This window comes from Siniperca chuatsi, linkage group LG4, assembly GCF_020085105.1.
Source record: "Siniperca chuatsi isolate FFG_IHB_CAS linkage group LG4, ASM2008510v1, whole genome shotgun sequence".
Classification (NCBI taxonomy): Eukaryota; Metazoa; Chordata; class Actinopteri; order Centrarchiformes; family Sinipercidae; genus Siniperca; species Siniperca chuatsi.
The window spans coordinates 18,968,588-18,991,111 of record NC_058045.1 but is presented as its reverse complement, the minus strand read 5'-3'; the positions used below and the strand labels follow the sequence as shown (position 1 = coordinate 18,991,111).

General features: G+C 39.0%; 4 protein-coding genes across 6 annotated transcripts; 2 read left to right on the top strand and 2 right to left on the bottom strand.

Annotated features, from left to right (window-relative positions):
• The first annotated feature begins 1,496 nt into the window (after positions 1-1,496).
• On the top strand, positions 1,497-4,304 carry ccdc34 (coiled-coil domain containing 34). 2 transcript variants are annotated; one of them, XM_044191909.1, is made up of 7 exons: positions 1,498-1,649; positions 1,977-2,252; positions 2,389-2,533; positions 2,740-2,847; positions 2,998-3,156; positions 3,281-3,410; positions 3,643-4,304. In XM_044191909.1, exons 2-7 carry the CDS (start codon positions 1,990-1,992, stop codon positions 3,843-3,845), a joined length of 1,008 nt encoding a protein of 335 aa, XP_044047844.1. In that variant the 5' UTR covers positions 1,498-1,649; positions 1,977-1,989; the 3' UTR covers positions 3,846-4,304. The 2 variants fall into 2 exon arrangements, with proteins under 2 accessions (XP_044047845.1, XP_044047844.1); XM_044191910.1 differs by lacking the exon at positions 2,740-2,847 and having other exon boundaries at positions 1,497-1,649.
• Positions 4,305-4,455: 151 nt separating this feature from the next.
• LOC122874274 (ras-related protein Rab-19) lies at positions 4,456-8,808 on the top strand. 2 transcript variants are annotated; one of them, XM_044191911.1, is made up of 5 exons: positions 4,456-4,638; positions 5,162-5,240; positions 5,823-6,011; positions 6,437-6,620; positions 8,171-8,808. In XM_044191911.1, exons 2-5 carry the CDS (start codon positions 5,190-5,192, stop codon positions 8,443-8,445), a joined length of 699 nt encoding a protein of 232 aa, XP_044047846.1. In that variant the 5' UTR covers positions 4,456-4,638; positions 5,162-5,189; the 3' UTR covers positions 8,446-8,808. The 2 variants fall into 2 exon arrangements, with proteins under 2 accessions (XP_044047846.1, XP_044047847.1); XM_044191912.1 differs by lacking the exons at positions 4,456-4,638; positions 5,162-5,240 and adding an exon at positions 5,264-5,559.
• A 1-nt stretch (position 8,809) lies between these two features.
• hdhd5 (haloacid dehalogenase like hydrolase domain containing 5) lies at positions 8,810-15,024 on the bottom strand. The gene is made up of 9 exons (XM_044191907.1): positions 14,870-15,024; positions 14,593-14,714; positions 13,979-14,194; positions 13,775-13,887; positions 13,198-13,291; positions 13,080-13,113; positions 12,782-12,956; positions 12,481-12,669; positions 8,810-10,350 (listed from the first exon to the last, which is right to left on the bottom strand). Coding segments are annotated over exons 1-9 (1,368 nt in total). The 5' UTR covers positions 14,871-15,024; the 3' UTR covers positions 8,810-9,926.
• Positions 15,025-16,533: 1,509 nt separating this feature from the next.
• On the bottom strand, positions 16,534-22,302 carry ccdc77 (coiled-coil domain containing 77). Its single transcript, XM_044191906.1, has 12 exons — positions 21,974-22,302; positions 21,244-21,292; positions 20,572-20,758; positions 20,310-20,452; positions 19,468-19,564; positions 18,745-18,835; positions 18,453-18,541; positions 18,102-18,250; positions 17,730-17,991; positions 17,420-17,545; positions 17,136-17,288; positions 16,534-16,841 (listed from the first exon to the last, which is right to left on the bottom strand). The coding sequence occupies exons 1-12, from the start codon at positions 22,134-22,136 to the stop codon at positions 16,695-16,697; spliced, it is 1,656 nt and encodes a 551-aa protein (XP_044047841.1). The 5' UTR covers positions 22,137-22,302; the 3' UTR covers positions 16,534-16,694.
• Positions 22,303-22,524: the final 222 nt, after the last annotated feature.

Below are 22,524 nucleotides of genomic sequence, written 5' to 3'. Positions count from 1 at the left end.
ATAATATACCTTATTCTGAAATGGGCCAGTCTGCATAATCAATATTCTTAGTTTTGGTACTTTAAATATATTTGATGCTAACACTTCTGTACTTTAACTTTAACAAAAATATTGAATGCAGGACTTTTACTTGTAGATGAATATTTCTACACTGCGGTATTGCTACTTTTACTTAAGAGATCTGAGTACATCTTCCACCACTGATACAGAAGTACTAGCTGTACGCTGTTGGCACTTGATTTAAAACCTCCTGTTCATCTGCTGAATAATTGTTTGCAATGAACAGTCATAGATTAAATGATAATCTATAACTCAAGAACACACAATGTTGCCTAAGCAATACATGGGGTTAAGCATTAAAAGACATAAAACAAGACAAATAGTTAATTTAGTGCTGCAGGTAATTACAAACACTCACAAAATGCCACATCTCTTTGTGAAAGCAGCCCTTCAGTGTACAAGCTCATTTTGGAATACCTGCTGGTAATTAGACCGATAATGTTAAGTGGGAGTGAGACAGAGAGCATGGGCAGGTTAACTTCAGCTGTATCAGAGCTGCCTGTTATTACAGTAGGGAGTAAACTGATTGTCTCAAGCACAATCAAAAAGCACAGCCCAGGTAAGCACTGAACAAAATAACACTGGAATAAAACAGTACCTGTTCACAAAACCTCAGTTATAAAACATATATTATCTAAATAGTAATAATAAAATCATTCATTTCCCATTTTTCACTCAGAAATGCTTAGTACGACCAAAATATCTATCACCAAAATAAGATCAAATAAATCTGCATAGGTATTGTAACACCTGTAACCCATAAATAAAGTAAAGCTGGATCATCTTTAAATGTCCTCAGTCCTTTCTTTCATGAAGAGACATGAGCTACAGCTTATTTAACATTTTACAAGCTAGTATGAAGAGATGAATTAGTGGCCTTGCTTATGGACAAGATTGTTTTCTATATGCCTAAATATTATGTTTAAAATGTGTATATTTCAGTGGAAAGTCAATGAAAGCATTCCTAATTGGAGGTTAAATTGTAATCAATCTGAAAATTAAGAGACTCAAGATTCAAGAGAGCTTTATTATAATTGTCTCCATTAACACAATTGCAGCTGCATCTCCAATTAGGTGCCAAGTTATATACAGGTATATATATATATATATATATATATATATATATAAATCACAGTACAGTATAGTATTAACGGAATAATTTAATATAACATGCACTTGGCCTCTTTATATTAGCCATTTATTTACATTATGTCATATATATTAGGTAGTTAGTAATATAATATTTACATAAATGACATTTGTTATTTTCTGACATTCCACACTGCTCTGAATGAATAATAAAAAAATGTCAATGACACAGGCAAGAAAAGTATTTAGATGTAGACGACCTACAGACATATTCAAACACCACCTTCACCATCAATCACCTTATAATTGGTAGGTTGCAAAAGAAAAACTGATATATTTTGAAGAGACAAACGTGTGGAGAGTAAGCGTCAAGCATCACCATGGTTACAGAAACAGCGTCCAGTTGAGCGTGGGGGCGCGGTGTATCATGGGAAAAAAGTTGAAGTGCTGGTAGAAGAGACGAGCACTATAGCGAGACTTATTAAAATATACGCACAAAGGTATGTTACTAAATGTTCACAGTTATTGCAGAGTTAGCTAGAGACACTGCACACTCACACTGTGGAGTTAGCTACGTATTAAACGTTCGTAGCACGTTAGATAATAGCTCAGCTGTTAGTTAGCAAAGTTACCTATGACGCTAACGTTAGCCCACTTTGCTAACTTTGAAAACAAGCTGTTGAAATGAGCATTAAACACCAGCTAGTTAGTTGCTAGTTGTGTATTGAGCCTCACTAAAAAGTTGCATAGGTGTAATTGACATTAGTTAACCGACAGAACTCACATGAAAACATTCTCATTTGTCGACGTTGTATTTTTCGAAACAGACGTCGGCTAGTAATGTCGGGACGGAGGATGCCGAACTGTCCTGCCTCTGCGTCCAAGGGCTTCAGCTCGACCCCTGTCAAAACTAGCCAGGGGAAAGACTTTCACACATCCAAGGGCTTGGACGACGGCGTCCTATCCGACGACGAAGACACATTTTCTCTGCTTTCTCCCATCTATCATGACAGTTTTGATAGTGATGAAGACCTGGAGCCCAGCCCAGCTCAACAGACTTCACCCCGGCAGAGCAACTCCAGACTCAGCGTTTCACCAGTCAGGTAACTTACTGCTGAATTTCAAGCTTAAGATACTTTTTGAACGGAGTCAAAGACGACAGACTGCAGACTGATTCAGACAGACAAAATGTAAGTATACAGTAGAATATGTATAATTGTAAATCTGTTTTTGATATAGATGTGAGCTACCAAGAACGCCTTCAGAGCAGATGGTGAATGCAGCTGTGAAGCCTGCATTCTCACCTACTCTCAGTGCATGGGAAATGTGGCTGGTGAACAAAGCCAAAGAAGACCGTCTCAAATTGGAAAAGAAATCAGAGGAGGCAAGCCACAGTTAATTATTATAATATCAATGTATAACTACAGTAGTGCTTACTTTCCTTTGTTTTTTTTTTGTGTGTGTTTCAATAAGGCTAGTCATAGTTTTCCCCCTTATTTCTAAACTATTCTTAATCCAAAACATAGTTCTACTTTATTATTCCATCATGTCTGAATGTCTGAGTAGAATATTTTATATCTTTTGAATTAGGAGCGGTTACTGAAGGAAAAAAAAGAACAAGAAAAAAGGGAGCGGGAACAGAAAAAGATTGTCATGGAGGAGAAGATCAAAGAATGGCTAAAGATGAAAAAAGAACAGGTAGACAACTGCTACTTTAAACTCAGTAAAACCACACAAAGCACCATAGCAGATGGACTGTAATTTGTCAGGATTTTGTTTAATTACACAGTAATGTCACACTCTCCAATGCTGACATGTCTGTTATTTGTTTTCTTGTTGCAATCCAAGGAGAAGCACAAGCAACTTCTAAAACATAGCAAAGAGGAGGAGGCGATACTGAGGCAGCAGGAAAAACAGAGGGAGATTGAACAGAAAGCTCAGCAAAAATACAAAGACTGGCTGCAGAAGAAGAACCAAGAAAAAATAAACATGGAAAAGAAGGAGAAAGTAATGTGGATTTTTTAAAGTTATTATTTATTTAAAGTTACTTTTAATGAAAAAAAGTGAAATGTTATGTTATTATTGACGAGTGAAAATGGTCAGATTCTGATAGATCCTTTTTTCTTGACAGGAGGAGGCTGCCCTGAGAGGGGAGCAGGAGAAAGAGCGCCGCAAGAGGGCAGAGGAGAAGTTTAAGAAATGGCTGGCAAAAGCCAATGATAAAAGCAGAGCGAGTCCCAAATCACCTTGCTACCCAACAAGTAAGGTCATTTCAGTCATCTGGGAATTATTAACTATGCTTTATCGTTTTTGGATTAACTGACACCATATAATTGACTAAATCTATTTCATGCAATTTGTCATCCAGGAACAGTAGCAATATAATTATTTTTATGTTGTTTCAAATTCAATGTGACTGTAGCTAGTATTAGTTTAATTTGCCTTGCTGATATTTGTTATGTATCAGCATTGTATTGGTTTGATTTCTTCCAGGTCCCTACGACAAATCCTACCCATCACCCAGCTTCTACAATCCGATCCCCTGGAAGCCGATTCACGTCCCTCCTTCAGAAACATCACTGAATAAGACGTCTGGAAAGAAACCTCACAAACAACGAAACTGCCAACAAAGCTCCAGCACTGCTTTTAGACTGAGAAACTCTGCGAGTGCAGGACAGTTGCTGCAGAGGAGATGACACACGTCTATGACTGTGAGACGGTAGCCTAGTTACGGCTCAAATATGATTTCATCACGACTCATCCACACCACCACAGCTCCTGCACTGAGACTCTGCTGAATCACAGAAGTATTTCTGTTCTCTAATATGGCTGTGGTAATTAAGACATGCTACCGTATCTATATTTTGGTTTATTATATTTTGTTGTTCACTGGAGCGATTTTGTAATAATGCAGTAGCTCAAATTAGTTTGTTTGTAAGGATGTATGAATGTTTAGGAATGTTCAGCAATTAGAATTTTTACATGATTTTACAAACATGTTTATAATTTGTTCTGATACTTAAATCAGCTTTCATACCGTAACAATGTCTAGCATAAACGTTGTTATGGATAGACATTTAAATGTCGGGAATCTATTTTGTATTATCCTGTAAATTGAATCAATTTGCTATTTGGATAAAAGAGGCATAATCGAAGTTCTTTTTCCCTCTTGTCCTTGTCTTATTTATGCCATCACTAAGTCAACAAAACCATGGCCAACAAAACCATATTTTATTGCATTTAACAAGGCATTAACCACACAACAGAAAGAAGGTGGTTGGTGGTCACAGCCAAAGATAGACCCCACTTGGTCAAGTGCCCGTCACACTCACACATTGTTCTGTGTCCAGCTGTGCCTTGTTCTTCTGTGGGCTGAGATGACGACAGAAACAAGTGAGGGGGTGGAGAGAGAGAGGCTGATTCAGATTCAGAGCAGTATGCTCATTCTGTGTTAACATCTCACTGTGATATCAATGCATGCAGCCTGAGGTAAAATTCTTTCAATTACACTTTATGTAGATTTAACTACATCCTTACAATTTGTCTGTTGTGTTTTGTTGATGCTTATTCTACGCTTGACCCCTTTCTGTAGTTGACTGCTGTGGTATGTGTTAGTTGACAGTAGTCAGTGAGGGGGCTTATAAGTGAAGGCATGTAGGGCATTTTTTGAATGTAAAAAAAAAACATTCTGGGGTCCAAAGGACAGCTGTTAAGACAAAGACTTTAAGTGTTTACATTCTGTCAATTGCAGGAGTGGTTTAAGCTGTTTGCTCAGGGCTATTTGCACACTGAGCCTTATTAGCAAAACCTGTGTTCATAAAGACACAAGGTTCTGTTCAAAGTCAGCCTCCAGCACTTTGGCTCTTTATGTACTACTAACTTGGTAAAATCTTATCCAGTTAGTTATAAAACCAGCTCAACATCTATCTATCTAACCCTATCACCCTACATATTATTATATTATACAATGGTGTTTATTTCTGCCTCTTCCTGGTATTCTGTCCTATTACAGAGCCTAAATAGAAAATCCATATCCCAAGATGCAGTGGTGCAGGTGGGCTGGCAGTTGGAGAGCACACCTACCAAGACAGGTAGGAGCTGTGTCTATAATTGTCCCAGAATGAAAGTGGGGGGAGAGAGAGTGACAGTCTAAAGGGCAGCAGTACAGACTACATTTGTGTTTAAGTCAAGACGGTGGCTGATAGTGTAACGTAGACATGGAAATGGGTACAGGATGAAGAAACACAACTTTTGGACTTTTACTTGTCCACGAAAGAAGAAATTTGAATCTACTATGGGATAATTAAGTTGATTTTGGAGTTGTTTTGTGTTGTTTGCTGAGTAGAGCCTGTGAAGGAGGTTAAACATTACAGAAGAAGCAAGCTGTTGGAATAAAAACTGGATTTAAGAGTGAGACTATTCATAATTTTGAGTGTTTTATATGACTGGGACAACTTTACATGTGGATTACACATATTCAGCTGGAACCACATCAACTGTTATACTACAGCTGGTATAAACCTGATTTGCCCCTTTTTCTGACAAGGATGTGACTGCTGTTTCTGTAAATAGTCTCAGTTATTATTGAAACAACTTGGAAGGAACCAGTTCTGTTGCATAGAGGCCAGTCTCAGTGTGTTTTTTGTGTATATATTCCTCCCTTCACCATGCAGTCTGCAGGGCTGGAGATTGAGGACTCTTTCGACTTTCTTTTTAAAATCATCCTGGTCGGGGACTCAGATGTGGGGAAGACCTGTGTGGTCCAGAGCTTCAAGTCTGGCATATTCATGGAGAAGCAGCAAAACACCATCGGGGTCGACTTCACTGTTCGTACCCTGGAGATCGATGGCAAGAGGGTGAAGGTAGGAAAGTTTTTTTCTTTGTTCATCCCAGTTCAGTTTTCATCAGACATATTCATTTTATTATCAGTATATTTTTCTATATTAACAAAAACATGGATATGTGAGACATATATGTCTCTGTATTTACTCTTGTCTTAAAGTAAATAATCCCTTTGCTTGTTTCAGTTAATCAGTGTTTTTTTTCGTTTAGAGAAAGAGGAGTGGCAAATGATATCATCTGTGTGTTAGCTTTCTGGGTGTGTTAATTTGTTATTAACACACCTTGCATGGATGGTCTTGTTATGCTAATTAGTTTGGGGTTCTGTACACACAAGCATTGTTCAGAAAGTTGACAGCATGTCCCAATAACTTAAACAGTATGTTTTGTACCCGCATTTTGTAACCATTTAAGTCATATTGGATTTGTGTTTTGTGTCTTATTGCAGATGCAGGTGTGGGACACAGCAGGACAGGAGCGTTTCCGCACCATAACTCAGAGCTACTACCGCAGTGCCCATGGGGCCATGGTGGCGTATGACATCACACGCCGCACCACATTTGAATCTGTTTCCCACTGGATCAGGGAGGTGGAGCAGTATGGAGCTGCCAGCGTGGTACTGATCCTCATTGGTAAGTAGAGGGAAAATTAAAGATATTCCTCGACTGTACACCTTCATCAACGCTACCCTTCATGTTGTGTGTTCTTTATAGTTATTTTAAATGAGATGTTTTTTTAACACTGAATTATATAAAAATGGATGTTGTTACAATATTTTTTTCATACAAGACATAGTGATCAGTGTTTAGCCTGGGCCTCAAGTTTGCATTTTTACTAATGCTACTTGGAGTCACAGAAGCTGGACTTCTCAACCACTTATCCTTTACTTGTAACTATTTTAACTGCTCTGCTCGCTTTCTGGTTTTCACATATTTATTCTTGGCAGCAGATGGTGTTCAGGTGTTACAGGTGACTCAGGTTGGTGGGAAGTGTGTCCTGTGCAGTTGGCCTGTCGTAGCTCATAGTTTATTGTGACAGTAAATACACTAAAGACCAGCCTAACACCCATTTGTTATCGTATTTGTGTGTTTATTTTCCTCCTAAACACGAATATGTAACGAAAAGTCCATTCATTGATGACAGAAAACTAATCTGCAACTATTATGATAATCTATTGTTTAAGTCATTTATCAACTAATAAGTCCAATCATTCTCTGGTTCCAGCTTCGCCAGACTGAAGATGTGCTGTTTTTCTCTGTTTTATATCTTTGTAAATTGAATATCTTTGGGTTTTGGACTGTTGAGAAACAATCAGTCGATTGTCAATCAACTAGGAAAATACTACATATTACACGTGTACTGAAAACACTTCACTGGCTGCCGGCACAGAACAGAATTGACTTTAAAGTATTACTAAATGGTATGGCTCCTAAATATATTTCCGACCTGCTCACTGGCTATAGCCCAATCAGATCCCTCAGATCATCAAGCAGGTATTTCCTAAATGTACCTAGAATTGAAACTAAATCAGTTACTTTTAGTTACTATGGTGCTGTTCTCTGGAACAAACTGCCCGATGACCTGAGATCTCCTACAACTGTATCTTCTTTTGAAAGCAGTCTTAAAACATTGCCTTTCTCTCAGGCTTTTGGTAGTTAGTGTGTGTGTGTGTGTGTGTGCCTGCTGTAATCCATGTGTGAATTCTGGTAGTAATAGGACAAGGGTTATAAAAACTGTATTTTATGTATGTGTGTGTGCATTGTATGGATGGCTGAAAGGTTATTGTATTTATGTATTTTCCATTTTTTACTGTAAAGCACATTGTGTTTACCTGTGTATGAAATGTGCTATATAAATAAAACTGATTTGACAGAAAATTATAACTAAGTTGATAATCAATTTTTCGTTTTTCTGCCACTCTTTAGACAAAATGATTAATTGAGAAAGTGTCAGATTACGATAATAGAGACTGATAATAATGAGTTTTAGTTGCAGCACTTTTTTTTTTTTTTAATTGTGCTTTTGGTGATTTGCCCCTTTGGTAGTGTTGACCTATGTTACCTGCCAGGTGCTCAGCATTTTTTTTTTTCAGAACAACATTCAGCTCTAAATGACACAATAGCTATACAAAAATCTGCTCCACTTTTGTTTTCAACACTTCCTGTTCTGTTCATCACTACAGGTAATAAGTCAGACCTCCAAGCTCAGAGGCAGGTGTTGTTTGAGGATGCGTGCACTCTGGCAGAACACAACAGTGTGCTGGCTGCTCTGGAAACCTCAGCCAAGGAGGCCCAGAACGTGGAGGCGGCCTTCATCCTCATGGCCCGGGAGCTGCTGGCACGCAACGGCATGACCATCACAGACGAAGCCTCTCAAGGCTCGCCTCAATTCATGTTGAGTAACGGCTCCCACCCAGTCCATGGTACTGTGTCCTCAGATAAAAAGTGTGGGTGCTGAGCGAACTAAAGCATGGACGTACTGTTTAAGGCTTGTTTGAAAAATGGTGGTGGCAGCCTGAAAACTACAACAATATACAAGTGTGTTTGAAAAGAGGCTTAGTTTTAGGAGAAACAACATATGTTGCATTGTGTCTGTGAATATAAGTTTTGTATAAGTTTTGACTTTTAATATTTATACAGTTAGTAGAATCACTTAACACAGGTTTTAAATGGCACTAGCTTATCACATGTATTTTGTTAGCAGCAGGATAACTGCTGCTGAATGTGACAATGACTCCAGCATTACAAACCACACCTGTGCTGGAGGACTCTGTACTAAAACTATACTACACAATACAGAATGTTTTCACTTGAGAAGGAACTTTTTGTGTCTTTCATCCTTTTTAATTGTTCTTTCATACAGTATGACTTTTACAGTACATAGAGTTCCACAGTTTTAACCTGCAAATCATTCACTGTTATACCTGTCGGTTACAATTATGACAAACCAGCACTTGTGAACAAGAAATGTTCACTGGTGCTTCAACTGTAATTAAATTTGTTCTCCCACAAGTCTTCTAATACAGACATTCACATTAACCATTCATAAGATTTTCATAACTAAACCCACTTGACAGAAAAATAGCATTTTCCAAATAACTGTGGAAAATGTGGTACTTTGTATAATTCTGACATTTTCACAAAATAGTAGTAAAATAAAATTACTGTACTCTTGATTGAGGCTAAAATCAAAACTGATGAGGTACTAAAGTGAAACCTGGCAACTTATTCTTGTCAGCATTAGTGGTTACGCATTCACCCTATCTTAAAAACAAATCAAGCTGACATATGACAGCAGAACTGGTCTAGTTAAGACCTACTGAGGGTGTGTGTGTGTGTGTGTGTGTGTGTGTGTGTGTGTGCGTGTGTGTATATTTTGGAAAGGCAAGATGACCCAGTAAGGTAGAGTGTTGTGCAAAGAATAAAATCCATCTTATCCTTCTTAATGTGTAACTATATTTGAACTCTAATCCATGGACTAGTAGTGTAGTAAAAATGCATGCAAATCAACACCTAGACTTGCATTCTTAACAATCCATGTGCGTTAAAAAAGAGAAAGAAAAGGCATGAAAGGACTATGTAATATATATATATATAGTATGTAGGGCTATTAGAAACAGGAATGTGGGTGTTCATGAAAAATACAAAACAGGTACTGCATCGATCTGTGATACACTACCATGCATTACCCACTTAAAATGTGTGTAACTTTCCTATATTTAGTGTAAACCTGCATACTGTTGCTTTTTGCAGCTGATTCTATGGCACTTAAAATCTCTAAGAACTAGCCACAGTAACAGCTACATCTCCCCTGTGACAATCAGGGGCTTAGATTAGAGAAAAAAATTAAAATAATAAAACACTCAAAGCTTCTGCTACTACCACTTAAGGGACGGCTGTGAGATGAAGCCAGAGTTTGAGAGACTCGAGCCACTCATCCTACTCCAGTGGCCAGCCTTCCTGCTGAAACACCAGCTCCACCGCCTCCTTTACATCCTGCACCACGAAGGACGGCTGCGTGAGGCTGGGGTCAAAGCGGAAGTCCCTGTGACCGTGGAAGATGTGCTGCTCAGTGACAGTGTGCGTTGAGTCTGAGGGCAGCTCCTGCTGGTCTCTGCTGTACACTCCTGTGCACACCAACATGGAGCTGCACCCCTCGGGGAGGTCCTCCTCTGCCCCGTACACACTTGACGCTCCGCCTAATTCTGCTGATGTCATTTTCGGCGTGTCATTGATAGCTTCTGCCAAGGGATCTACACCTCCTCTGCCACTCTTAGCCTGCATCCGGGCCTTGGTACGCAGAGAATCCTGGAGGTAGCGGTTGTACAGATTGGCGCCGTATATGTCAGCCATGGGGTTATCACTATAAAAAGAGATGGAGTGACAACACATTACAAGGAGCTTTTACTTCACATCAAAGACCAAAGGACAAACAGCATGATTGTTAAGCGCACTGCACACCAATCAGACAGACATTCTCCAACAACAGGGAACATTCTAATGTTGTGTTTAAAACTAACTGCCCAGGTTACACTGATCAATCAAATCCAAATCAAATAGTTGACCAAACTCAACAGGTCAAACAGTTGATGTCAAAAATGACCTCAACCTTTGAAACTGAAGGCCTCTTCTTCACATACCTTTTCAGGCAACTTGGCCTTCAGTGACCCACACATGCCTTGTGTCAGTGTGTGTCTAATGTTTAAGAATTAGTACTACCACTTTTATGCCGTTCACCGGCTGGTTAATTAATCAGGAGCGACTCGTGAAGAAAGTGGTCAGTATGATCGATTCACAGAGATTCATGAACTAATCATTACCTAATGATTCATTAATGTGGGATCTCCCAGTCTGTTCTCTAGTAACTCATCATTATCTACTATATAGTCCCCCATTAGGAATTATTAGAGAAGCACTTATTAACAATTCATCAATAATCAAGTTGTACCTGAATCATTCCTCATTCGTTTCTTAATAAACTAAGCATTAGCTACTCTATAAGATTTTATTAGGAATTACTCATTAACTAATGGTGCACTAGCAGCTAGTTCCTCATTCGTTCCTCATTTGTTCCCTGGTAACTACTCAAAATTGTGCACCTTATTGTAAAGTGTTACCACTTTATTATTAATATTTGGTCACAACACACTCGGACATTAACGTTAACCATTATTCTTTTTTTTTTCTTTATTTGTGCATATAATAAAATAAAATAAAAGAGAAACATGTACAATAACATAAGAAAAAGCACAGGTGGGATGAAAAGAACCCCATGAGGGCTTGTAAAAGGAACCCACCTAACACTGAGATTAAAGACAGCTATATATGCTTGCCACAAAAACAGACAAATATTTTTAAAATATCTAAAAAGAAAAAAGAGAATACAATTTCCAAACAAGAAATACTAGAGATAAAAAGACCAAGGGAGAAAAAAAAAATCAATAAAAACAAGGATTACAATAACACATTTTTTGCACTGCTTCATACGCTGTATCATACCTCATTTACATAGTACTGTCCTCTGTCAAGAGAAGTTGTTTAAGATGTTTTTTTTTTTAAATCAGAAATGAGGAGTGACTGCGAATTCAAGCAGAAAAGCTGTTCCATATAACCGGACCTCTGTACCTAATGGAAAACTGGCCATGGCTAGTTTGGTATAACTGACTATGTAGAAGATCAAATGATCTGGTGTGATAACAGTGGATCTTAGATCTAGTTACAAAGAAACTGTGAAAGGAAGTGGGAAGTAAATTCGTAGAAAAGGTTTCAAAAATGTTTGAAATGTCAATTTTCACAATTGAGAATGACTTCCGGATGGGAGCCGAAACATCTTGATTCTGAAAACAGTGTCCAGATGACTACGACTGAAACCTTTTCTACGATGGAACACTCCTGGATGAATAAGGGACTACACCGTCTTATTGGGAAGTAAATTGTTAAGAAATTGAAATACAAAAGTGCCTACCTGACGTTTCCTGATGTCACATATGTTTAACAACTCCAGGGTTTGAAATAATGTAGTATTAGCATTCCAGCTAGAGTTAGTGACCATTCTAAAAAATTATTTGTAGTTTTTGTCATTAGCTTATTTAGGTTGCAACAATCTTGTACAGCTCACCCCACTGAGCAATTTCCTGTTGATTTGACGTCTAAGACGTGTAAATGGTACATAGCAGTCTCGTCTAAAAAGTAGTTAAATTAATAACAAAAGTGAAAGTTCAGTAGACATCTAATCATAGCCTAGCCATCAATTACACAGCTATTGAATGATTTTATCGCGTGTTACTGGTGTAACTGGTGTAACCAGTCTCCCGAGGGTGGTGTAACCCACTCATCAACCACATCCTCCTGTTGATAGGGAAATCTTTTCACTCTGTATACTACGTATACATCAAACAAAAATCTGTGTTTGTGGGGGAATGTGTGATTGGTGTGCCATGGTCTTCAAGTGTCAAATGTGGGTCTAAAGTCAAGAGATGACTGAGTCACTCACCCTATGGCATACAGCCTCTTCACAGGTGTGGTCCAGCCAAGTCTCTCAGCCTGCTGTCTTATCAGCAGCTCAGCGTAGTTGTAAGTCACCACACTGGGTTTACCGATCAGAGCCTCGTACTTCAGCTCATAGCCTGTGACCTTCTTGTACAGGCTCTCTAAGCACACTAGGAACATCCCGTGACCAAACCTATGAGACAGGGACATTTAGTTTAATAACACTGCAGTGAAAACTTTTAATAAGGTTTCAGGGTGTGATGTACATCCTAATGTGTGTATTTTATGACACACACATACTGTACCTGGGATTTTTCGCCTCGGCCATCCACAGTAGGTCCATGTTACAGGCCAAGACTGGGATGTGAGGGTACTGCATCGAACTCCAGGCGTTGTCTGGGTCCCCATTTGTTAGCAGCACGTCAACGATAAGCTGGAGGTTGGTCTCCCATCTGATTGGCTCACCAAATAAGATGACAGCTGCATGAACAAACAGGTGAAGAAGGAAATAATATAAAAGACAGCCATACCGGTGTTCATATATAAATTGTGAATTAAGCATTACACTCATAGCTACAATGTTGACTGTGTGTGGAAACGTACCATCTATTGGCCGTAAGCCTTTGGTGGGTGGAATCTGTAAAACATTATACACAGTTGGTAAGATGTCTATCTCATCCGTAACTGAACATAAACTAGCTTCAACATTAATGCTACTTACTCTGTCCTTGGGTCTTCTGTTGTGATCTACGACATCTAGGAGAGGATATGCCTCTCTGAGCATATCTATAGTAACAACATCCTGAAAGCCCAGGCTGAAGTTTGGCAGGTTAAAGTCAAACACAGGTGAGCAAGAGTTATGAGCTACAAAACACATATAAAGGAAATACTTCTGTCTAACAAAAAAATCACAGGTACCACCTGCTGGCAATCTTTTTTGTGTTGGGAATTTGGCTTTGGACTTCTATAATGTGTTTCCTGAAGTATAAATGACTATATTTCTTTATATATTAGGAAGGCATTAACCACTGGGTTATTCTGAGACTTGTTACGAAAAGAAAGTAAGAATAAAATCAAAGGCTTTAAATATCCACATATTGACTTGAATTAATGACTATTCCTCATGACAAATAAAGAAAGCAAGAGAGTCAGGCAGCAAAGGGAACAAAGGGTACAAAGATTAAATACTGATAACAAGGTGGACAAAAATACACTGAATAAACAGAACACGCACACTTTTAAGGTCAACATCCAGAGGGAATGCAGAAAACAGAGTCCCTGATTTTAAGACAGGATACTTGCGAGCCACCTCCTCCACAGGACCCTGTCCCGACACCAGCACACGCATTTTGTGGAACTGGGTAAACATTCGCAAAGGACTGTGGGACAGCATCACCTGGTCTGGAGACACCTGAGATAAAGGGAATACAGAGAAAAAGACTCAAAACAAAGCATGCTGAGGACACTTATAATGATTTAAAAAGGTGAAGTGTTCAGTTTACCTCCACTTCGAGCAGATGTGACAGATGCTCGGCTTTGGTCTGCCTCATGCAGTTCCCAGCATTGGTGACAAACACCACAGGCAATTTGTATTTCCCATTGTAATCCACCAGGTTCCTGAAGCACTGCTTGGCTGCAGGGATCAGTGTCCTGCCCCGCACCAGTACCCCATCAATGTCAAAGAGGAGCCCGAACGAGTTGGAGCCCTGAGGAGGGAGCTGGGCCAGAGAGTGGTGGCACGTGCAGTAGGAAAACATGGGGTTGTTCATTAACTACAGGCTGAGAGTATATAAATTACACAACACAGTTTTATTGGAGGAGATTACTCACTATGAGTGAACTGGATGAATAAGATAGCAATAACTGTGGTGATGATTACTGTGGTGTACCACACACCACAGTAATCATCGGTGTGTGTGCTGTGATTAGCTTAAGCATGGTGTTCAATGTGTTTCTTCCCTGCTGTTACATTTCATTCCCCTTTAACATTGAAATGGGAAAGAAATATAAGCACAACAACCAGTTGTTAAAAGAAAAGTGAAAGTACATGTCATTTTCGTTGTCTTCATTCACCTTCATCTTAATTTAAATAAATATGAATAAATCATCCACTTACATGGCTATAATTTCGTGAGGTCGAAGGCGAGGTGTTTACTAGTTTTGCTGCTCCCTCACAGCTTGATTTCAGCAGCTGCCAACCAGTTTTCAAAGTCCTTATTCTCTGCATTTCTCCAGGCACTTGTGTATAAAAGCCGGCAGGTAAACAAGAGACAGTGAAAGACAGAGAGAGCTGAGCTAGCTTTAGCTGACCTAACTGTAAGTGCCTACTTAGCAAATCTGACGACTGAAGAAGTGGGTCATGGTATCTCAAACAGTGACAGTCAATACTCAACTCTACGCTCTCTCTTCACGCTGTTAGTGTAGCTGCCATCATCCAGTACTCACAAACAACACTGCAATCTCTAATGACAATGGATGAGCATGCGCAGAGAATCAAGCAGTCAAAACTTCCAGGTACAATACTGCGTCACGCTATCCACCGGAAACCGGAAACAGTGTTTGTGAATGATTGTGGAAGTACATTTTAGTTGAACTCTAAAATGACTCACAATTAATAACTTTGGCCCCGTCTGGCTTGTACAAAGTTGCTTTTACTGTTTTAGTATGACAATTGTTATTCTACATCTTTGTTGTAAATAAGTGTTGGAAAAAAGTTATATGTACGTTTCAAAATAAAAGCATAGAATGTCCGCTAAATGATTGTACTTTCTATCCATGTTTCTAGAGAAATGAAACTGATCTCCTTTGCAATTCTAACTTTCCATTTACCGTCATCTTCAACATAATAAACACAATTTTAGACTTTCTGTTGTGATGTCATCATACAGTATATTTTGATTATAAAGTAATGTAGTATTAATAATAAAGTAAAATAAAAACATTTTATTGTAAATGTGATTTTATTTTAAATTCACAAATGTCATTTACCTGTTTTCCCTTTTTATAGGCAGTCAACTTAAAAAGAAAATTAAGCCCTTCTTTATCATAACTGCTCATCACAACCAACATACTTCTTGATATATTTTGTTTTTCCAGAGAAACTTAACAGAATGTTATTGAAAGTTTTACTGGTTTGTGTTTCTGAGTGTTAAATAATAAAAAGAAGGAAGGTCAGGTAGGCTGTGACAGCTTATAGTGTTAAATACAATATGAATGTTGTATGTATGTATGTACTATTCTGTTAGTTAAAAAAAAAATCCAGGTAGTAGGCATGTAGAGTTCACTGCATAATAATAATATAATAATAATCATAGTACATTAATAACTACAGTATAATAAAGTAATAATTATGCTGCGTAGCTTCTCCTCCGACTGAAGCTTGTATGAATGAGACACGTAGAGGCGAAAGTCTTCATTTCTTACCATCTTGCATTTGCCTAAGGCCTGCCTTAAGTGAGTAGTAAAAATTAATAAAATAGAAACACCTTGATTTATGAAGAAAACAAATTTAGACAAGTTATTTCACTGATGAAAGTGGTGCCAGTTTTTACAGGTAACACAGGTCAATTACTGTACTTGTATTTAATACCATGATATGATGTTGTAACTGATGGAGGTCATTTTTAGTAATTAATGATGATGATACAAAGGTTATATTGTTGGGGCTCCAAGACTGGCCTTTTTCAATGACGACATTTTGACTCTCCTGTTAGTTTTGCTGTATCTGAGTGGAACAACTAACACCTTTATCATTCTTACAGGCCTTTTTTTCAGAAGACATCTTAATGTCACATTCGGAAAAGCACAGGTGTAAATAACATTAATGATGGCTGAATTCCATTTAGCTGCTTCAGTTTCAGGGTCCTGGTATTGTGCATGCTGGCTCACCATGGCACTGTCATGGCTTACTGCAACACTTAAATATAATGTCATTAATGGTATTAGTAACACCTGTGCTTTTCCTTCTATCTCACGTCAAAATGTCCGCTGTGAAAAAAACTATTGCCGCTTGCAGAACTTATTCTGTAAATAACTGTGGGTGTTCATCAATTTAAAATCATTGTAACAAAACATTTTATTAGTCCACAGTACAAAATAGAAATAACATTCACTCTAAGTTTCAATAATAAACACAGTAGCATAAACATACATGACTGGGAAATAAACCTCACATAGATTCTCCTCTATAGGCAGACACAAGACATCACGGTCCATTCCTCAGCTAAATCTCAGCTCATTTTCCAGTCCATAGATCTTAGCCTTCAGCGCCATCAGCTCACCCTGAACCTTCTTAGTCCTGGTGTTGGTCTGACGTACCTCATGCAGAATGGCTAAGTCCTGGTTGGGCCCAATATTCAGAGTAGCCTGAAGCAGTGGATACATACACACCAGGTTAAACAGTTTAAATGTTAACTAGGATATCAGCAACATGGCAGGCTGCAGGCGACAATTGTGAAATTATTTCTCAGTCGTGTTTCTTTCAATAAGGTAATCATTTATGATCTGTTGACATCACATATTTTTTTCTGTATTCATGATTTAAAAAAAGAGCTCAAAACATGCTTGTTTTTTTATTTTCTCATGATCAAGACAAACAAAATTAAATAGCAAAAAAGAAAATCAAGACACTAGTAGGTTATTCAGAAAGTCTTTTTTTACCTTGAGGAGTTGTTTTTCTACATCTTTGAATTTCTGTCTGAGGTGCTTCAGGTCGGTCTTGAAGCCCTCCACCTCCATGGCCCTCCTCTTCTCCAGCGCCTCATAACGCTGAGTCATCAGCTGAAGACGCTTGGCCATTTTGTCTGAACGCTCCTGCACACATACAATAGTAAGTCAAAAATGTCAGTAACCAGAAACTTGGAGATCGCCATAAAATATATAACAATCAATGAGAGGTGTGTATGAGGATTTTACAGACGTAAGCATCAGTTCAACCATGGTACCTTAAATATTTCCCTGCCCACATCTCCTTCCTCTCTGATTTGGGCCAGTTCTGTCTCCAAGGTAATACACTGCTCCCTGTACATCTCTGCCAGACGGTGGGCTTGCTTCAGATCCTCCTGCATTGCCTGATTAAATAGATCCATTTAAACAAACAACAACAAAACCCCCCTAAACAAAAAGAGCTTAGATATTCTGTATTAAGGGAAAAGGTTATCAATACAAAACGGATAGGTTAGCAGGAAAGATTTATTTACGCCCACAATTAACATATATGGACAGTTTTTCTAAAAAAAAAAGAACAAATATTACCTTTAGCTCCTCCTTGTGTGTCTGCTGTGACTCTGGTTGAGGCCGGGGAAGGAGCAGCGCCGTGCTGCTGCTGGGCTGCCACGTCCGCCCCAGCTCTGCACCACCCGACCCAGCCTTCCTCAGACGGTTGTGGCAGGAGTCCAGCTCCCTCAGCAGCCGGTCCTTCTCCACCATCCAGCTCTTCTCATGAGCCCGTGTGTCAAACTTTAGTTGTAAGAAATCTTTGGTGCTCTCATACAACAGGTTCTGGGTTCGCAGTAGCCTGAGGTGTCAAACGTGAGAGGTCAGGCTGAAGACTGTATTTATTATCACTCAGTGATAAGTATAATTCCAAAATGAAGAAAATCAAATCCAGATTTATCTTTCACCCACTTGTCAGTCAGAGCTGTGATTCGCTCCTGATCTCTTTGCAGCTGTGCCTCTGCCTCTTCTGTTTTAATCCGTCGATCCTCCAGCAGAGACTCTACCTGCTCTTTGGCCAGACGGGTTTGTTCCTCCATCTGAGCCTGCAGAGCCTCCACCTGGAAACATGAGCCACAAAAATAAAAGCTTGGTACATTCATCACCAAAATCGTGGAGACAGGAGAAGAGGAAAAAAAGTTTCCATCCCTTATACATTTCAATAGTAAAAAAAAATCAGTTGGGATGTGTAGGCATGTTTGAGAGATATAATAGCACATAAATCCCATTACCTGCATTCAGAAAGTGGACACCGAGACCTACCTGTAGTAACAACGTCTGGTTATCGTTCCTGTATTGTTCCAGGCTCTCTCCATTTACTCCGTCTGCTGACTTTGTTCTCCTGCTGCTCTCTGCTTAGACAGACGTGAAATCAAATCTGTGTTTGAGTTTCACTAAACAGAAAACATCATCACATCTGGTGCTGTCATTCATTATAACATGTTTGTTTAAACACAATAACAGTGTTGATGTCTTGATTGATCTTTCTTTACATTTAAATAATATTAAATGTAGAAAAGGCATTTGCAAAAAAAAAAAAAAAGTGTTTTCAAACCTTTCCTGGTCACAGCAGGTCTTAACTTTGTTGGCCTGAGATTGAGATTTTCCTCCAACCTGGACTCAGCGTTCCTCTGTGTGATAGTGACCTGAAATATAGTCATCACATATAGTGTTTCTTTTGTATTGTTTTTGCCTTTTTAGTGGCATAGACTGAATTCAAAGTGGAAAACTCTAGCCATGAAAATGAAATGAAGAGAAAAAAAACTAATATTTGTTCAAATTTTATTGAAATTGAAATACACAGCTGAGTCTGTAAAACATGCATGCAAACCTTCATGTTAAAATGTATGATGTGGAGACACTTTGGGCAGCAGTTGGAGCTATAAGTCATATGGTCAAGTAAGCAGCAAACCAGAAAAGATAAATTCCCCATTCATATGGCCTCTTACAGCACAGGCTAAAGCCTGGACAAGTCAATTAGCATTCCCCTATCAGTTTGCTTATATGTGGAACTGAAATCAGTAATTCACTATTTTGTTTGAAAATGTAGGAAAATTATATTTTAAGGATTTGATGGTTAGTCAGTTTTTTTCACTGCAGATATTTTTACTTATCATAGCAGGAAAAATACAGGTATAACTAATCACATGATTGATGCCTCGGTTCTGTTTTGGTGGGCGAGCCAACACAGCATTTGTTAGGTGATTAACTGCACCTGTGTTTGACAAGTCAAGACGTCTGCTGTGAGAAAGGTCTGTGATGAAGTAAACATACGTACCTTGTGAGGAGGTTCCCGGTGGAAATATGTGATCTCTCCTGTATCAGGACCCACCAGGGCAAGAAGGTGCTGGATTTTCTTCCTGTCCCCCAACTCTCTGTACAACAGTGAATCGATGGTTAGATAGTTTTATGTACAGAAGAATAATGGCAGCACAATACAGAAGACAGATTTTAAAGGCCCTGCACACCTACACAGGTGTTTTCCCTTACTCTGGCTGACTGGACCTCTGTCAATCAAGAGCAGTCTGTACATGAGCAGACAGACTCTTATGAAGAAGTCTAATCAGGAAAGAGAAAACACCTGCGTGGGTGTATCATTAAATACTATGTAGATATAATATGTCCAATGGCAGCTCAGTCAGATAGCCCGGTAACCTATTACTATTAATCTCCCATATTCCTTTTTCACTGCAGGCCTTGTCAGATCGGGAAAAGCACAGGTATAACTACTAACATTAATGATGGCTCCATTCCATTTAAGTGTCCCAGTAAGACTCCTCAGTGATTAAACCTGCATGATAGCAGGGTCATGGATCTGGAACACCTAAATGGAAAGTAGCCCTTATTAAAAGGTATTAATTACACCTGTACTTTTCCTGCCATCACATGTTAAAATATCTGCTTAAGAATGATGATGATAATGATCATTATTTGTTTTTTTTCTTCTTTTCTTTATGGTGTTTGTTTATGGTATATTAATGGCTTGTGGTGTAGTGGTAGTGTGGTAATGTCTTTTTTGTATTTGTTTTAATGTTATGTTTTAATGTGTGGGGGGAATCAATCTGCTGTGAATAAGGCTTATTATTGTTCTTATGGTTTCATCATCAACCGTGCACCCACCTGATCTTTAGTCGGTCATTTTCTGCATAAAGCCGCAGAGACTGTTCTCTCTCTTGGAAAAGGTAGACCTGCATGTCACTCAGAGCGTTTTGCAGCTCCGCAATCTCTCCCTCGCGCTGTCGTACCTCCCACTGTAGCTTATGCTGGAAGGATATCCGGGACAGAGAGAAGATCAGTTAAAAACAGGCGAATATACTCTGGCATACATGAAAATCAATGTCACAAACAAAGCAATCACATACGTCTCCTAGCTGTGCCTCACCTGGTCCTCTGTGATGGCTTTGTACTTCTCCAGCATCTGCAGCAGCTCCTCGTGTTCTCCGTCAAACTGGGCAATCTTCTGTCTGTAGAACTCCAGTAGCTCCCTGGAGGGGCGCAGGTACGCCAGTCGCTCATGGATGGGGGGAAGTGGGGAGTCAGGTTCACAACCAGGGGTATGAATGTTGGTTCTGTAGGGGAAAAAAGACGTTATAGTCCAATATGGAAGAGTACACTTCTGCATACCAATCCACTACTATACACACACAACCACACACACACACACACACACACATTTGGGTAATGAACACTCAAAGCTGTGTTTATTTCAGCCACTTAACTATAAGTCCTGCAGTATCTTTTAGCATGATAACATATAACATAACATTTTACCCTGTGCATGTACAGTACATGTCTGCAGCAAATGTTAAAAAGAGCAAAAAATGAAAATGAGATGATTACCCACTTAAGTAGTAGAGTAAGATTAAATCCATGTGGGATTAGACTTTAACAGTGGGGGACCGGACTGACAGAATAAGTACAAGCATCTTTCAGGGAGATTACAGTTAAAAGCATTACATCCTTCTCACAATGGACACTCAGTGCTACAGCAACATGTCTCATGCAGAGACCACAAAAATGTCCGTTCTCCTGTATGTTGACTATATGGTCTTACCTGTGTGGTGTTGCATCTTTTGCTGGAGATCCCATCCCAACACAAAACACTGAAAACAAAAGTGGAAAAATTAGCGGCTGTCATCAATCCTGCAAAAATGGTTTGTTGCTGCAGGTCTAACATTCACATAGCCACACAGACTAAGCTTTGCAAATCGAGTAAGAGGGGTCAGCAGTAACTAGCTATGCACGAAATATACATGTTAATATAGAGATGTGAGGTATAATTATTAACTGAATACTGAAATATTTACAGTAAAAGCTCTGTTTAGCGTGGGATTTGACAATAATCATATAGAGGTGTTTGTACAGAAGAGGTAACAGGGTAAGTGAGTAAAAAGTAAATATTTAATGCGCTACACACTAAAGTCCAACGTGTGTTTCAGTTGCCATGGATTGGTCTCCAGGGGGGAGAGGGACGTTTCAAAGCACAGTCTACTAGTCTTACATTTTTAACGCTTTGAACATATATTAAGCTGACAGACAACTCGACTCAGTTGGGCAGACTTAAGTTGTAACGTTACTTCATGAGAAAACCCAAATGAGCAAAAGATATCCATTCCCGTTGCAAAGCAAATATAACGTCTGTCTTTCATTATATAATATAGCGTTATTGATGGTGCAACTTCAGATTTAGCGAAATTAAAGTCAGCACATTACACTACAACAACATAGCTACAGTAAATGTATCTCTGGCATTTATGGCTAACATAGAAATACATTTTACATACCCGAAACAGTCTGTGAAAACTCACAGCTCGGCAACGCAGCGGTGTTGTTCGTTGCTATCGCCAAGCGTTTGAAACCCGGAAGTTTACGCCTCTTCGTCTTCTTCGTGGGAAACTTCAAAAAGTTGTTGTTATTTCTCCAACTAGCGGCAGGCTGGGCTCCCATGTATGAGTTGTGCAGTGTCGTGAAAAAAACGAATTTGTAATGTCACTTATGTGGTAGTTAACGCTGGTATAAATAGTGTTTTTCGCAACCACGATTAACAATGTGCAGGAGGTCATTAGAAGCTTTTTTTTTAGGGTAAAACGCTCATTGTCTTTGTCCAGCGAGTGTACAGATACTGTCTAGTTTAACTAAGCGTCAAAATAACTAGCGTTAATTGTCTAAATGATGGTCAACGCGTCAACTTTACTAAACGTTTATCCCTTCAAAGTAAAACAAAACAGCCTTACATTTGAAATGTGTGGAGAACACGAAGTACACAGAAATGACATAGTTGCTTGAGAGTAAGATATGTTGTTTTAAAATTTCACTTTGGTCATCCTTATGACCA